Source organism: Cylas formicarius, unplaced genomic scaffold (genome assembly GCF_029955315.1).
Source record: "Cylas formicarius isolate icCylForm1 unplaced genomic scaffold, icCylForm1.1 PGA_scaffold_3__17_contigs__length_32017465, whole genome shotgun sequence".
NCBI lineage: Eukaryota > Metazoa > Arthropoda > Insecta > Coleoptera > Brentidae > Cylas > Cylas formicarius.
Genome location: NW_026844326.1, coordinates 3,660,539 through 3,677,263, shown reverse-complemented (window position 1 = coordinate 3,677,263; position 16,725 = coordinate 3,660,539). Strand labels below are relative to the sequence as shown.

The following is a 16,725-nucleotide window of genomic DNA, read 5'->3' as shown; positions in this document are numbered from 1 at the left end:
ATCGAGCGTTCTCCTACTCTTCAGCACAAGTGACACGTGGCTGGGTTTAGACAGCCTCACTTTAACTGGTTGGTAGCCATTACAGTTTGGTTTACCGACGGAAACAACGTCAATGACCTCAATCTGTGTAGATCCACTGCAGGAGAGCAGTGAAGAGATTTGAAGTGACTCAGGAATGCTCTCGTCTCGGCGAAGATTAAAAATCATCAAATTGTTAATACGTACCTGTCTCTGCAGCACTTCTTGAAGAATGCCGTTTTCGTGATTTTGTTCGGCGGCTGTAGTACTATCACCGCGATTGTTATTAGCAATTTGAATCCTTAACTCTGCAATCTCTGATCTAAGATCAGCATTAATTTGGTTTTGGTCTTCGTATCTCGCCAGCAGGTTGGCATACTGAGTTAGGATGATTATTAATTTTTCCATTATGTCGTTCAAAGATACTTGGTTATGGATTATTGCTGAGTTGGAGACATCACCACCAGAGATATCTTGGAGTGACGCAGCACTCGGTCCAATTGTGCGCCGGGGGTTGCTATTCGAGGTTTGCTTCCTGCCTGACTGAGACTGCGCGATATCTAAGCAGAGATTGCATGCCCAAGTTGTTTCTTTGGTTTTATTCCACATAGTTGCCTGCTTGTTAAACTCATGGTTAGTGAGACCCGAACAATCCTTGTGGAACCACGAAAGACAGGCACAAAATTATATTGAACATCTTGGTTGCTTGTTGATGTTAGGCGCCATCCGTGCAGTCATCCGTGGCCAAACTCACTCATAGAAAAAAAATATATAAACAGGACCACGCGGAATGGAACTAAAACACTACAAATACTATTGTGTGAGCAGTTTTTTATCGATTATTTGTTCCACGTCTGCCGAAGAACAAGTAAAGGTGGCTGGTATGTTTTTAGAGCATTTAAAATGTGTTAAGATTCTGAAGTTGTTTAGAGATTTCTAAGGATCCTCGGATTTTTCTTTGGTAGAAGAAATTATTACAAGCGAGACTTTTACTTTTGTCAAGTAAGATTTGACTTTTTTTATGATGTTCAGCCACTGCTGATGAGTTTATGTGCTTAAGGCTCTTTCATATTCTTTTTGCCTAGTTGATATTTTCCGTCCCGTTTCTCCAATCTATTTTTTGCTACATAGGTATGAAATACTGTAAGACTCCTGGTGTCTTAAACGCATTCTTGTCTTTGATGGATCGAAGATGTTGAGAAATTTTTGGACTTCCGATGTGTGGCCGGTAATGTTTAAAATGTAAAGAAGGACCAAGGGACAATTGTGAGACTGGTTTCAAACTTGTTTTCCTTGGGAGACTGTGACTGAACTAACTAACAAACTAACAACCAACTAAGATTACCCATCGACCTGTCGTTAGCAGCAACCTACTCTCCACACTCTCCATCTGAAACCAAAACTTAGGAAACGCTACGTTGATGATATGATAACATTTTCGCAACCATTTAACGTCTATACACCCCCATATTGGGGTCGGAAACCTACGATTTTTTTTTGTAAGATCAATTCGTTGGTTGTTAACTCTCTTACTTACAGAGACTTAAAACCATCTGAACCCAATATTAAAACATCTGATCTTCTCTTCCTTCAAATACTTTTCACATTATACATATTAAGCGTTTCATTACAATCTATCGAGAAAAAGACCAAATGTTTGACTAACATCGTTTATTTTTAAAAATAGTTTTGAATTAGTAGAAAAATAAAACACGACCGGGATAGGCCGCGCAAGATTCGCAAAGTGATACAATTTTTGGCACTTATAACTCAATTTACAAAGTCAAATTTTAAAACGTTTATAACATGTCATTACACCGTCCGTGTTTACTCGTTAAGACCAGAATAATATTACAACTTAACAACTTATTAACTTAAGGGTATTTATATCACACGGTATTTACAACACGCAGCGGTTCCTAACACGTATTAGTACAGTAACACCTAACTACCGATAAACTGGAGTTTCTTAATCGCTATTTGTATATACAGAAAAATAAATTATGGCCAATTATAAAATATTACCGTTTCAATGTTATTTTACACGTTAAAATGAACTAGACTCATTCGTACTAACGGCAGTCACACATATAAATAAGGCACTTGAGACGATTGGGGCTAGTTTGGTTGAACCCGCTGCTACAGGGACTCGAATCCTGATATATCCGAACCCTGGAAATTGAAAAACGAAATTACTTTCCAGTTTATAGGGTAAACGTCCGACCTACTGGTCAAATTTCAATTATTATTATAATAAGAACATTTTAACTAATTAAATTTACATAATACAGTACTAAATTCTATGATAATTAATATATTATATAATTCTTTAAACTCTGCGATCCATTATTCAAAGACATACAGGGAAAAAATACAAAAGTTTAATTTGCTTATTAAAATTTTTGAGATTGAAAAGAAAACTTACTACTCCATTTGATCCAAAGTAAGAAAAACCACACGATAAGCAAAAGGATATAAGGCAACACTTATAAATTGTTACTACTACTGGATAAAAAGAAACCATTTTGCAATGAAATCAATAGCAAAGCAATTGCTTTGAAATGGATTTTAGAACTACTCAAACTAGAATAGATAGTAGGCCCTGGTCATTGTTTTGTATTGACTGTCTCATTTTATAAACGCAGACATCGTATGTCCGATAAATAGGACAAACATTTTTTTTAAATGTCCAACGATTGAGATGAAATATAGCTTTGCTCATATTTTATAATTTTTCGGAAATATTTTTTTAGTATTTCCTTAAGTCATCGATATTCGGTGCGTTTAAAACTTTAAGACAAATTCTTCATTAAAGTTAAAATGTTGGTGCGATTCGATATTAACTTACCCTGTCAGGTTTGTACAAGTGCGTATGGGGAAGTAAAAACGTCGACCCTAAATCGCGTTCGGCCATAGTGTTTGCCTCCTAAAAAAAAGCAGAATTTTATAGCTATTAAATGCTAAGACTAAAACATAGTGCATATCCTTTTAGGATGCAAAATTAGTGTAGGATCGTTTAGGGAACATCGAACTTCAAGTCTAAGTTGAAAGAAAACCAACAAAGAATCAAACCATACAAACCCAGTTGGCACTGTTTGCACAGTATTTCAAAAATCATACTTGATTCTTTTTTTATAATTTTCTAAATTCTATTCTGCACTTATCGTATCTTTATTGTTCGTTGCATTTAAAATGTCCAAAGTCATTTTAAACTTTTTATTAACCAATCTTAACCCCTCTTTGTTTTATTTTTCACTCAAAACCATGTTCTTCATTCCTGTAAGTAGGTTAAAGTAGTATTTTGAAAACAAACGTACCGCAATCGATTCGACAGCTTCGTCATTTGGAAATAAAGTTTTAACGGTTTTATGCTTTTGATAATGCAACAACTAAGGTTTGCAACTGTACCATATTAAATAATATTGTACTATATTTCAGTTCTTTGTACATTACAACAAATAAACTGTCTGTATCAGTATAATTGAAATTTTTATTTAAAAGTTTATTTTAGGCATTTCTTTTCCTCGCTAGCCTATTCTTCAAATTCTGTTTACACGTCTTCTTAAAAATGTTCAAACCAAAAATACTTTTTATTGGGAAAATGTTGAAATTTGGCATTAAATATTGAGACCAGACAAATAAATCAGATAGAAACCGGTGAAATAAAGTTTTTTTTTTTCAAAATTTTATGGTAGTTAATTTTTTTTCTTGGATATAGGTTAGGAATAAGATATGGGGATAGGGTTTTTATTATCATTTAGTATATTTACTTTAAATACAATGGCTGCAAGCATATTTGACCAGCCGGTATTTTAAAACAGAGTTTTGCGTAACTTACATCGTTGTGTTGCTGTGACGATTTCGAATCGTAGTCGCCTCTGAACGATTTCATAGGCGGAGGTATTGTCTCGTCGTATGATTGAGCTTCCGAAGCAGTCCTAAGGCGAACAAAACAATTCTATATCTAAATGCGAATGAATGAGCCCTCGAATCACTGCCATAATTAAACAATCGTAACGACCGCGGATTACAGGTATGGTCTGTTCATAGATATAAGAAAGTGACCAATTGCTTTTGCATTGCATTATCCAAGGGTGGTCATTAACATACAATGTAGGTAACAAGATTGTTACCTAAAGTTTCGGTATTTAAATTCAAGTAAAATTGTGGTCCGTAATAGAAAATAATTTTATACCTACCTGTGTTTAATATTCTTGGGTTTGGTATACTACTTAGTTCAAGTTTATTAGTAATCATTCTTATTTCTTGTGTAATACAGCGTGTGTTGAATCGTGTGCGAATTATGCAAAATATGTGCGAGTCTAGCGTATCTCAGGAGATGCTTCCGCCTATTCTATTGAAACTAAGGAAGTTATAAACAATGTTTATTTAACTCTCATTGGACGTGGTGCCAGCAAGCAAGCATCTTTAGAAGAAACGGCCACATTGACGAAACGTCAACTGTATGGAAAATTGTGAATCCCATTTCAGCGAGGAAAAAAAGAAGCGATGCTGACATTTTCTCGAGTGTAGATGAAAGTGATCAAGATATAATATGGCGTAAAATTCACCAGTTATACGAGGAACAAAGTGTGCCTATAGGAGGCTTGAAAAAGATGAAACCGGTGTTAAATGTGGCAGAATTACCTTATGGTGTATTCAACACATGGGTTTTAGATTTAAAAAAATTGACAAAAGACAAGTTTTAATGGAATCTTTTAGAATTCGGAAATGGCGACTGGAATATCTAGAAAGAAATAGGATTTACAGAGAACAACAAAGGTCAATTTTTTACCTGGATGAAACCTGGTTCGACACTTATGATACCCCGGAAAACGGTTGCGTTGACTCAACTGATAAGTATAAAACAAACGCGCCATCAAAAGGAGGTAAAAGAATAACTATTTTGCATGCTTGCTCTAAATATGGTTGGATTCCAACTTTCTCTGTGTGCGAAAAATATTAAAGATTCTTCTCTGGATTACCATGAAAACACCAGCGCTGATTTATTTGAAAGTTGGTTTAAAAACAAACTAGTTCCATACATTCCTCCTAATAGCGTCATTGTAATGGACAATGCAAGTTATCACAGTAGACAGTTGACCAAAACCCCTTCCTCATGTGACACAAAAGCAACAATCCAAAACTACATGTATAATAACGACATATATTTTCACGAAGATTATACCAAAAAGCAATTAATTGAGTCTGTGATAATTATGCAAAAAATCTACGGCATACAGTTTTAAGGCTTCCACCTTACCACTGTATATTTATTCCCATTGAACATGTCCATATTGCAAATAATATAGAACAAATAATAATTAGAACAGGCGATGATAACGATAGTGATACTGATATACTATGTGAAAAATTTGTAAGTAATTAATTTAAGTAGGTAATAAATATAATTTGCAATTTTATTTTAGATTTAAACATAAATACGTACATAAATAAATAAATATTGTTTAGTATATTTCCTAACAAAACCCCAAATAATTAAATTCTAAGCAAAGTACGGACCTGTTCGGCCATATTTCATTCTTACAGCTTGCCCGGGTCTTTCCTTAACTCTTATCAGTTAGTCACTTTCTTATATCTATGAACAGAGTTTATAAAAACAGGCAACAGCTCCAAAATTGAAAGTGATGACGAAACGATCATTGGCGGTGAAGTTACTTCGCGTAGAAACAGCCTAATATGTGATCAGTTATTAAGTGAGTTATGGTCACCGAAGAATTTGTCAAACCTTCCAAACACAATTGATCTCCATTGAACATGTTTATGTATACGGAAGTGAAATCAGGGGTGCAAAAGCAACAATGTAATGTAATGTACAATAAGTCGTCCTAGTAGGTAAAACGTGTTAAGTTAGAATTATTGTTAGTAATTTCTAACTTGAGGTAGAAGTTTTGAGAAACAAGTCAGAATTTCTAAAAATTAAGTCAGAATTTGTAAAAAATAAGTCAGAGCGTCTTACATAACTTTCTGGTAAGGAGACCAAAAAATTATGATTGAGCTCAACATGCCTCATACAAAATATCTCTGTTTCGCCTTCGTTTCAAATTTAAACTAGATTCTGCACTTTGTCATTAAGTGAGAAAGGTTTTATAGTATAATAATAAAAATGGTTGTTTTTTTATTTCGAAGTTGGTCCACATTACATTTATATAAATCGAATCATATATTGTTTTATCTGTGTCGTTATGGTTTAAACATGATGAAAATCTAAAAGGGAATTAATTTAATTTTTCGTATAAAAGATACTCTTGTCTAGAAAGTCTTAGTCTGTAGAAGTTTAATTACTTTTTTTTTCTTATGAATATTTAAAAGATAAATTTTGCTAATAGTAATAAAACATTCCAGATAAAATTTTCGAATTTAATAATACTTTAGAGTGTAGTACTTCCGGATTATAGGTTGTCCATTTTTTATGTTTCACCCTGTATATTTCAAGTTTCAATCGGCACTGCCCCTTACAGGAAGTTTCAGAAATGAGAAATATTGACTTTTTTTCCAGAAATTAGTATCTATTTTTCAGAAATTCTCTCTTAAGTCAAAAATTCGGACTTACTAGGCACCAATTCTGACTTTTTTCCAGAAAATCTGACTTGTTTTTGCCTTATTAAACTAAAACCTATATTTTATTTTTGGGTGGCCTTTGTGGGAAGTTTTATTTAAAAGAAAAGATCAGACAAACACACGTTTTTGAGAAACAATATTCACATTATAACTGATGATTTTTGCAACCGAAAAAACCATTTTTGAATTTACAAAAAGGCTGGAAACGCCGCAAAACTGTATTTTATGCAAACTATTGTTTGTAGCCACTTGAATAAATGTCACTACGTTTGATACCCGTTCACATATAAGGTCTTTGCTAGTTGCGTTATTTGTATGCGGTGCGACGTCAGAGCTTGTTTCGGTGGCAATTTCTGGAAATTTTCTTTGTTTTTTTTTTGCTTCAGAGGTTTTTTTTTTAAATTTTTGAAACTACCATTAGATTTATAGGTAAAGCCCGAAACCTGGCGTATATCGCATTGAATCAAATTTATTAATGAAACGATTAATTTTGCTCAACAATTCTTAATACATCTTATTGTCTATTATTTCCAGTCTCCATTCTTTATCTTTAAGTGGAGCCACATAACGATTTATCGAAATTTTACTCCGGAACCGGCTTTGCTTATCTACTGGACAGATAATATTTTTCATTTCCATTTGTGCAGGAGATATCGCTTCATTTGGTTCATTTAGTCCTATTCCTATAAACTATTTTGAAAGTCAATGGCTCCTACCTACCCCAGGAGACGTCCTAGGTGGCTAGCTAGCGAAAATCAATAACCAACAAACCAACCAATAACGACTAAGAAATTCCCTAGGCAATGAATCCGTACTATTTTAACAATACTTTTAGGAATTTGCCAACAAAATTGGTTCGTCTTGTTAGCGTATTGGTACCAAGAATGCTCTACTTCTAATCGCACTTTGACAAGGAAAGAGTAGCTAATCTAAGAACCTTTTAGCCAGAAATGCTCAATGGAATCTCCCACACGCTCTCGCGCAGTAATTCAAAGATAGGTATGTACATAAACATATTTTTATGATTTTTATGAAACAATTTTTAAAATGGTAATCGTGGTCTCCTATGGCTCCAACCCAATTTTTAAAGGCCTATTTTGTCCATTCTCAAGCAACTACGATTCCTTTTTGCATTATACTTACGTTATTCGGGGTACGTCAAGCCAATTGCTGTTGCTGTCCGTACCATCATCACTAAAATTCGAGAAATTCTTTAGAAGGTGATCCGTCCACGTTAGGAAGTACCACTATGTTTCAGATGTTTTGGGTTATAAACCAAACTAACATTCAATGTAACATGCAAATAAATGGCAATTAATTTTAAAAGAATCACCTTGAAAAACTTGGGAAGATTTATTTATTTATATTGTTATTCAAGGTCCATCAGATGCGTAAATAATAGAAGTAGTATCTTTTCCTAACTTCTACATCCCCCGTCCCCTAGGGGAGATTCTGAGATTGCAAATTTACAGATTCCTAACCAAAAAAAAAAAAATAATAGTTTGACCAATCTACGAGAGATGTGACACAATAATATCTTAGGCTTTGATCGCCAGATGTCACCCCTAATAGGGGTAAGGGGTAGTTTTTGTCATTGTGCTTTTTTGACAAATTTTTTTTGCCCCCTGTACTTTACGTCGCGTAAAGCGAGCGGCCAATAGCGTTACGTTTATATCGCGGATCGAGATTATTAGGTCACCGAGGTCGCGCATAATCTATGTAAATAAAGCATCCAGACGCTGTTAATAATTGTTTCAATTATTATAAAAATTCTTAACTTAAAGAACACTGAGGCTTAATGATGCACGCCGAAAAAAAAACACAATACCCAATAACCCAAAAAATGCTCCTCTGTTCAACAGCTCCACTAATAAAAGGTCGTCGATCGTCGCCGATGCGAAATAAACGAGTCGTCGTCTGCTAGGCTCGGCTAAGCTCGACTAACGTAGCGTGCACGCGAAACGGGTCAACGCGCATAAACGAGGTGATCCCATGTTCGAAGATCGAATCCCGACCGCGACAGCGATCACTTTTTTCGGCTCTCAAAGAAAAAAAACGTCACATTCATTTCTCGCCCCGCATCCAACTCCGTAGTGCTAAATAGGCACTACGAAATTTCGTTTTTCTACAAACCCCTTTTTTTTATTAAGGGTGAGTTTGCCAAAAAGGTACTAACTCAAAAAGTACCCCTAGCGGTGGTGGAATTGTATTTTATTTCGGCGAGCGTCATTAGATCTCTTCGTTTAAGGCATTGCTCTGTAGGTTAAATTTTTTTACAATAATTGTAAAAATTATTAATAGCGTCTGGGTGTTTTTTTAAATTATGTGCGACCTCGGTGATCTAATAATCTCGATCAGCGATATAAACGTAACGCTGTCAGCAGGGCTCGCCTTCCGAGAAGTAAAGTATAGGGGGCAATAACAAAATTGTCAAAAAAGCACAATAACAAAAACTATCCCCTACTTCTATTAGGCGATCAAAATCTGAGCTCTTAATGTGCTCTTAATCTCTCGTAGACTGGTCAAACAATTTTTTTTTGTTTAGGAACTACTAATAGAGACAATAAGGCATCCTTAAAACCTTATGACGTTACAGTTTCCTCTCAAAAACAAGGTAAAACGAAAACTAAATTACTTCGAGCACTTTTTATGCACAGGTGACATGGTAATCAGAAAATGCTATAGGAGTAATCAAAACGTAACAGTTACCATTAAAAAAATAGTTGAGTTGTTCGACTTACATTAAAGAGTCTTTCCTGAGCAGACCGTGAAATTGCGAATCCGTGCTCGACAGAAGATCGGCGCTGATCTTTAAGGTAGCGTTCTCACTCCTGTCCGCTTCGGTACTGCACGCGGTACCCAAGGTGCACATCGTATTCGTCAGGTTCGAAACCGTGGCAGATACCTGGAATCCGGCGGACACCAGTGCCCCAGAAGTTTTCCTGGAACTCGTCTGCTCGTCGACGACATAAGATTCGGAAATCGAATTCGAGAACTTCCGTTTGGCTTCCGACTGGAGGAGGAAGAGAAGAAAATATTTCCTTTTTTGTTTATATATGGCACCGCCGCACAGATACATATTTTTTTAAACTGAATATCGTCGTTATTGGTTAATACATTGAATATAAGGAAAAACTTACGCAATGACACAAAAAATAAATTTTGATAGACGGGTTTATCAAAAACTTTTATGTCTACTGCAATTATTTCATAAAACTGACAGTTTCTAAATAAAAAACTGAAATTGAAAATATTTTCCATAAATTTAATAAACATGGGTACATGTTAGTCCCATACTATAATGTTTTTTTTCTAATCATTTTAGATGCATATATCAACTGAAAATTTGGTATTTCAGTCATGTACATTATACAAAATTTGATAACCCAAATAAATATGTAATTGCAAATTCTGTAGCAACAAAGCTATAATAAGCACAGCGGAATCTTTTTATGAAGATTTCTAAATGATTTTGAAAACAATGTATTTTGACTATGGAGAAATTGAGGAATAGAAATGTTCATTAGGTTATAAATATTACGTCTATACTATCTTGATTTTCCTAATCATCGGCTTATGACTCTTTGTTTCCTAAACACAACACATATGTTTTCAATACTATTGCGGATAAAAGGCTGCGTTTTTTTTAAATTTTCTCATATGTTTTATCCCAATCCCATTCATTTATTCCAATTCAATTTTCCAATTAAAAAAGTTTCTCGATTACTGACAATTTCAATACAAAAGTTCCAAAAAATGGGAAATAACAAATCTGAAAATTATTTAGCAGTTGTTATCATCGTTTATGTATGCTCTTCAAGTAAACAAAAAATCATCGTGATATTTTCAATATTTTAGGAGTTACTGGAAGGTACATGATAGGAAGTATTTTTTTAAATTTCAGCATTTTGCCAGTTTCTTCGATTTTACAAAACTCGGTACCACAAAAAAAAACTAATGATTTCAGGCAGGTTTCATCTGGTTCTAAGTCTATTAATTTTTTTCAATTTTTTTTGCAGGGCTTTTTACTCCACTATAATTCGTTGGGATTATACCTTTTTCGGTGAGGGTCCTGCGTCTAAGTAACTCAGCAGCTTCGCTTCGTTGTTTACGGAAGGAACGCTCGGTTTTCTCGCGTCGAATGAGGTGTAGTTAAGTATCGGTGAGGTGGGAGGGGCAGGATGGTACTTGGCCCTCGGTATCATAACAGTTAGGGAACGATCTTTCTGATCGGGAAAGATCACGCCGGGTTCTCCTTGCTCGATGCTGGTCATCGATACCCTCGAGACTTTCTTGAGGGCGCCCTTGATCGGCTTCGCCGGCTTCTGGGAAAAAAAATGTGTAACCATAATGATTTGCGACCAGTAAGTACAGATTTAACTTAGTGAAAGGGAGATTAAAAAATCTGTACATAAGCAAGTAAGTACACAGTAGAATATGAGACATTTCAGTTAAGCTTTGAAGAAGCCAACAGGAAGAGGAGGACTAATCCAGACGATTTGTAAAGAGTATTACAGCAGCCTGTGGTTTCTTTGTACAATAAAATAATTACTATACATGACTATAGTTACAGAGATGGACAGTTAATTGAGGTATGACAAATTTATATAGAATGATGAATAATATAATACTAAAATTTGAAATTTTTTGTTCATCATGTTTCCCACATTATTTGGTCTCAATCACCCTTTGCAAGAGGGTTTCAGCATTCTTCATTTGTATTATGCTTTGCTACAAACTGTTTTACTTGCGCCCATACCAAATCTATGAGGTTTAATTCACAGTGACATGGCGGAAGACAAAGTACTGTTATATTTAATTTTGATGCTATTCCGCCAACAAAAAATTTTGTCCGAAGACGTTTTTCAACTTAAGCGAATGAATGATGAAATTTTTTTGAATGAATTACAAATTAATTAAAAAAAATTAAAAAGGCAAGAAATTTTCTGAACATATAAAACTGCTCAGTGGACAACAATATTTGTAACATATCAACACATCATATGGGACAAAAAAGAAAAGGAAGAAAATTGAAAAAAAAAGAATTATTTAACTTTATTTATCTACATCGGCTTCCTTTGTTCTTGTTGCACATTGTTGCATCTCCCCTAGCCAATCCAGTGCAGGAGAGGAGAAGTAGTAATTCCTCTCCTTTTTTTTGTTATTTTTCTGTTTTTTTTTCTCTGAGTTTCTGTGTTACATATTTTATTTATAACTACTTTTAATTTTTTCATTCCTCATCTACTCCAGATTTTTTTTTTACTATCAATAGAAGACGAATTTTTCTGGACCACTTTTTAAAAAATACCTTTTTGGCTGTTACACTGAAAAAATGAAATGGTTTGATTTCCGTTTAGAATAAAATGCTGTTTTAAGTTTTTTCGTTACGAAAATGAAATTCCTTCAATGTTGTTCACAATTTTGAATGTTGAGTATTGGTAACGATGAGCTTTGAACACATTGAAAAATATTTTCTCATTTTTAGAAAGCTTAATTTTACTAACCAATTTTAATTGCTAAGGGTAGGTCAACTACTTGCCACTCTCGGAACCCTTGGCAATCACAATAAACATAGTACAACGTCTGTAGAACAGGGCTAACACCACTAAGTTTTCGAGTTTAATAACGATGTTTGCCTCCCACCTTCAGAAATATTAAGTTCAGTTATTCAGAAAGGGAGACATTCGATTGGTGAAATAGAGCTGTAGGAAGAAAACTAAATTCCAAATTTTGCAAAAAAATGGAGATTCTAAATATTCTTTAAGGTCATCTAGAAAACCATTCAGAATTTTAGTAATAATTGCAACTGCTCATCGGTCAGCGTGCCGTTGTAAAAATATGAACCAACAATTATTAATACTTATACTGCACCAAATGTTAAAGCTGAAACGAACTTGTGAACCTCGGGGATGTATTAGCAATAAATTTTTTCTTCGCCAATAACGATGATTTTTTGGATTATAAATTTGATTTGATTTGCCAACGCCTCAATAGTAAACTCGACCATTCTTTTTTAAAAAAAACAATGTTCGGATATTTTAAACGGCAAATTAATAAGACGCGAAGAACTGAATTTAAAAACGGATGTCAAACAACCGCCTTAACAACAGAATTAATAATTCTTACAAACACAGCCTACTACAATGATAAGAAATAATTATAAAGATCTCAAAAATACACCCCAGAATTTACGTACTTCGTACTTCGATTTTGTGAAGTATTTTAACAACTCAGATAGGCAATTACTTAAGTAAACAAATTATTTATTTTTAAGCGAAAACCGTACATAGGATTGAAAAAATAAAGAATAATTTTTATTTTAAGAGTACTCAGTAGCTTGCCATCAATGTCTGCCAACATGGACATGTGAAATTTCGTACGCCTCCCTCTGGTGTATTTTTAAGAAAATGTGGTGCACTAAATAAAGAATCTTAATTAACACATTAAAATTAAGTTTTTGACGACCAGTTTTCTATTTAGCATGATTATCATTATTTTGCACAGCCTTCTTTGAACAATTTTTTTTACGCTTTAATCGAATCTCTAGAAATAATGAAACGGTTCTTGCTAAAAGAAATTTTTATAATAAATAAAGACGTGGAAATTGGTGTTCTTATTATTATAATGAATTAATAAAACTAAACATTCAAACATTAAGTTTGCTAATTTAACCGATTTTGTATCTCTACTCATAACAAATTTACCAATAATGAACACTTTTAGATCAGTCGGTATTTTGGAGAGTGTCGCAAACGTGAACCCCATTATCTAGCAAGCAGCTTTTGTTCACAGGCGTCGTGATGTACTATTTAAAAAAGCATACCTGTTGCACGTAGGGCGGTAACGCGTTAGTCTCGCTTCTGCTGTCCTCCGAGCTGGTATCTTCTATCATAGCTCTGCGGTCCAGTGCGGCTCCGCCTCTGGTGTTTCCCATCTTCTGCGGCAGAAACGTCATACCGGGGCTCGATTTCTGCGGCTTCTTTTTGACCCAGGTCATTATGACACAGACCAGCAGTAGAGCGAACAGAATAGTGCCAAGAGTTACCAACGCTATCAGCAAAGCTGCAATGACAATAAATTATAGCGCATGGTTTTATTTATTGATTTATTTGCAATAAATATTAAGCAATAAGCACATAAGGCTTGGATATAGTTTTCAGCAAACAGATAATCACCCAAATACCACTAAGATAGTAGGTCACGTGTGAGTGGTTTCCCAGATATTTGCACAAAAAGTTAGACCTCTAACAAATCAAAAATAATCCCTAATATTAGTAAATCATACCTAATTTTAAACTTTTTATCTTTTTTATCTTACTAATTGGTACCAATAAAGCTTTGTCTACATACAGTATGTTCCAAATTCGAGGGAGGCTATTGGGATCCCGGAAATCGTAAGAGATATTAAACTAGTTAAATAGAGGCAAAGTTGCACATTTTGATGCTCAATTTAGAACCGTTTTAAAATAGATTGGTTTGTTTATTTGTTTAATTTTAGGGAGTTATTATTTAGTAGCCTATTACGAGTGATACATGCATTTTCAGAATGACAAGCTCATTCAAAATATTCAGTAAAAAATACAGGTTTGTATTAAAAAAAATGTAGTTGATAATGTCGATTTGTAGGGAGGAAAAAGTTACAATGGAAAAGTGTAATTTCCAATGAAATTGCTGGTATTCGCTTTTTTCCGGATATCTCCGAAACAAATCATCTCTTATCTCAAATCAATCTTAATGCCGAAACGGTTTTAAATTAAGCACCAAAATACCTAACTTTGCAACTATTTAAGCAATTTCGTAACTTTTACGTTTTCCAAGATTCTAATAGTTATTCTCAAATTTGCGACAACCTGTGCATAAATTTAATTATACGGATACACTTTCACTTTCTAATAAACATCTTTCTTCTACATAAAAAATAAGAATGATGAATAAGAATGATGAAAATATATCAAATATAATTTAGATGGCCGATTCTGCTCTATTTCTTTATATACTAAGACCTTCTCAGAGACCTTCTCAAGTTCATGACAATTGGGCAGATAATTTGTACCAACACGATAAAAGATCAATCATGAGGCCGCTAACGAAGCTTCGGAAGAAAAATACCACTGTAAACAAAAAAGTAAAAATGTGGTCTGGTGGGATAAAATAGTAGAGCAATGAGTAAGAAACAAACAGTCTATCAAAAATATATTGTGAACTCATAACAAAGATACGGCAAGAAAAAGTCGAATAAGTTCAGACCAATGGATAAAATGTTAGCGAGACCTCCTGACAGAAGATTGAGATGAGTTTTTGATAAGTATAAGTATATATCTTACCTTCATCAATACTTACAAGGCCTAGAACACAATTCTATTGCTCAAGCTATGGACGAATATGGAGGAAATTTGAAGTAACAAAGGATCTCGAGCGGGGCTGTATTTTAGCTCCTGCAGTATAGTAGATATACTTGGAAGAACGTTGATAACCCGGAGAAGAAAATGTGACGGGATGGGTGGAGAAGTAGCGGAATCTCACTACTCGAACACATAATAAATGAGCGAATCCGACAAAACATGGAAGCAGAAGGAGCGATACTTGATAAATTAGAAACTTAGAGTCACTGTAGAAAGGATCGACAGCACCAATTAAACTACTTAAGGTAGAAGAAAAAGAAGAAAGCCACCAAGAACTTGGATACAAGAGGAAGAAGACACAATGCTAATTAGAAAGAGGTGGAGGTGGTATATACACTGACCAGCAAAATTGATGCACCACTAAAAATTAAACAAAAAGAAAATATTTTTGGAAATCCATATAAAAATGAAAACATTCGTTTTTATTGCAAGCTGCCATACATAGATTTGAAATATATTTTTACTGAAGTCTGTTCATCTTATTTTTGTTTTGTTGGAGTTCAGGAAAGTAATAGATCAGTTTTACTGCTAAAATTTATCATTTGTACTGAAAATTTACATTGGTGAGGTACGATGTAGTACGGAAAGCCAATTTAGAAATTTTACAGCCGAAGAGTTTGCCTGGTCAGTCATTTTATTGTATAGGGATTTGGTGTACCGCATACATACATCCGTTTCCCGTATAATCGAACATTACAGGGAGACAGGTCAGCATATAAGAAGACGGACATCGCATAACTGCACCAGGTGAAGATTTTTTTTAGAAGTCTCTTATTCAACACAACGATTCCATGAAGAATGCTGCAGACACAGCTACAGAAATCATATGGACTCAGCATTTCAACTGATACTGTTCGTTGAGCCCTAGATACCCAGCGCGACAACGAAAGACCCAAAGCATCGCAGAGAAAGGTTAAAGTTTGCTAGCAGATCACATTAATTGGTAAGATTTTGCCTCTACAACTCTGATATACGTATATATTTTTATTATTATTTGTTGTTTACATAACCCTAACAAAGCAAATAGTAACTTAATAAAGATCTATCAGCATGTGATTCCAAATACAGAGATACAAATTATGGTTTAACATTTACTCATTTCTTAGTCTCATGTTATTGAACAGAGACAGCTAACGGTCAAAACACAGTCTCGTCCATTCTTAACACTTTCATAAGAAAGGTGACGCAAGATTTAAAGGTTAGGTAAATTAAATGTGTGGAACCTGTTTCAAGGCGGAGCATAGCACTTGAAGTAGAATAAGGAAGAAACTAAACTTGAAATTGACATTAAGCCATATTTACATAAAAAAATAAGGTCAAACAGTCTTGACATAGTTGTTAATTACAAGATACGTTTTATTGTTGCATGTAATTATCCACTTTGTACATTACTGGTCCAAAGAGAATCCAACATCAAAAAGTGAGAACATAGCGTTCTTTAATGTTTGGATAGGCTTGTGGAATAATAGAGTTACACAGACATACAATTCTTAAACTTTTCAAAGCACTTCTAAATTTAAATCTGAAAAGCATTTTCCTCTACAAGGTCCTTTATCAACATTAAATAATGAATAAATGAAACTCTCGATTGATTGAAGCAATATTTTTATTATTGCAAGAACAAAAACCGAATTAGAAAATATAAAACAATGGTAAAGTCCATCGACATGTTTTCTACAATGTTGGGTATTTGTTGCTTCCTAGAAAACATCAGTATATATTC

The 16,725-nt window shown here is 34.2% G+C and overlaps 1 protein-coding gene across 1 annotated transcript in view; it reads right to left on the bottom strand.

The window, feature by feature from the left end:
* Positions 1 to 1,681: 1,681 nt before the first annotated feature.
* The window catches only part of LOC132698998 (uncharacterized), a 35,474-nt gene continuing 20,430 nt past the window's right edge, over positions 1,682 to 16,725 (bottom strand). The window contains exons 11-17 of the mRNA XM_060665374.1: positions 13,424 to 13,662; positions 10,656 to 10,925; positions 9,342 to 9,613; positions 7,744 to 7,794; positions 3,857 to 3,956; positions 2,867 to 2,944; positions 1,682 to 2,190 (exon numbers count right to left, since the gene is read on the bottom strand). Coding sequence (XP_060521357.1) covers positions 2,158 to 2,190; positions 2,867 to 2,944; positions 3,857 to 3,956; positions 7,744 to 7,794; positions 9,342 to 9,613; positions 10,656 to 10,925; positions 13,424 to 13,662 — 1,043 coding nt within the window. The 3' untranslated portion in view covers positions 1,682 to 2,157. The remainder of the gene's footprint in view (positions 2,191 to 2,866; positions 2,945 to 3,856; positions 3,957 to 7,743; positions 7,795 to 9,341; positions 9,614 to 10,655; positions 10,926 to 13,423; positions 13,663 to 16,725) is intronic.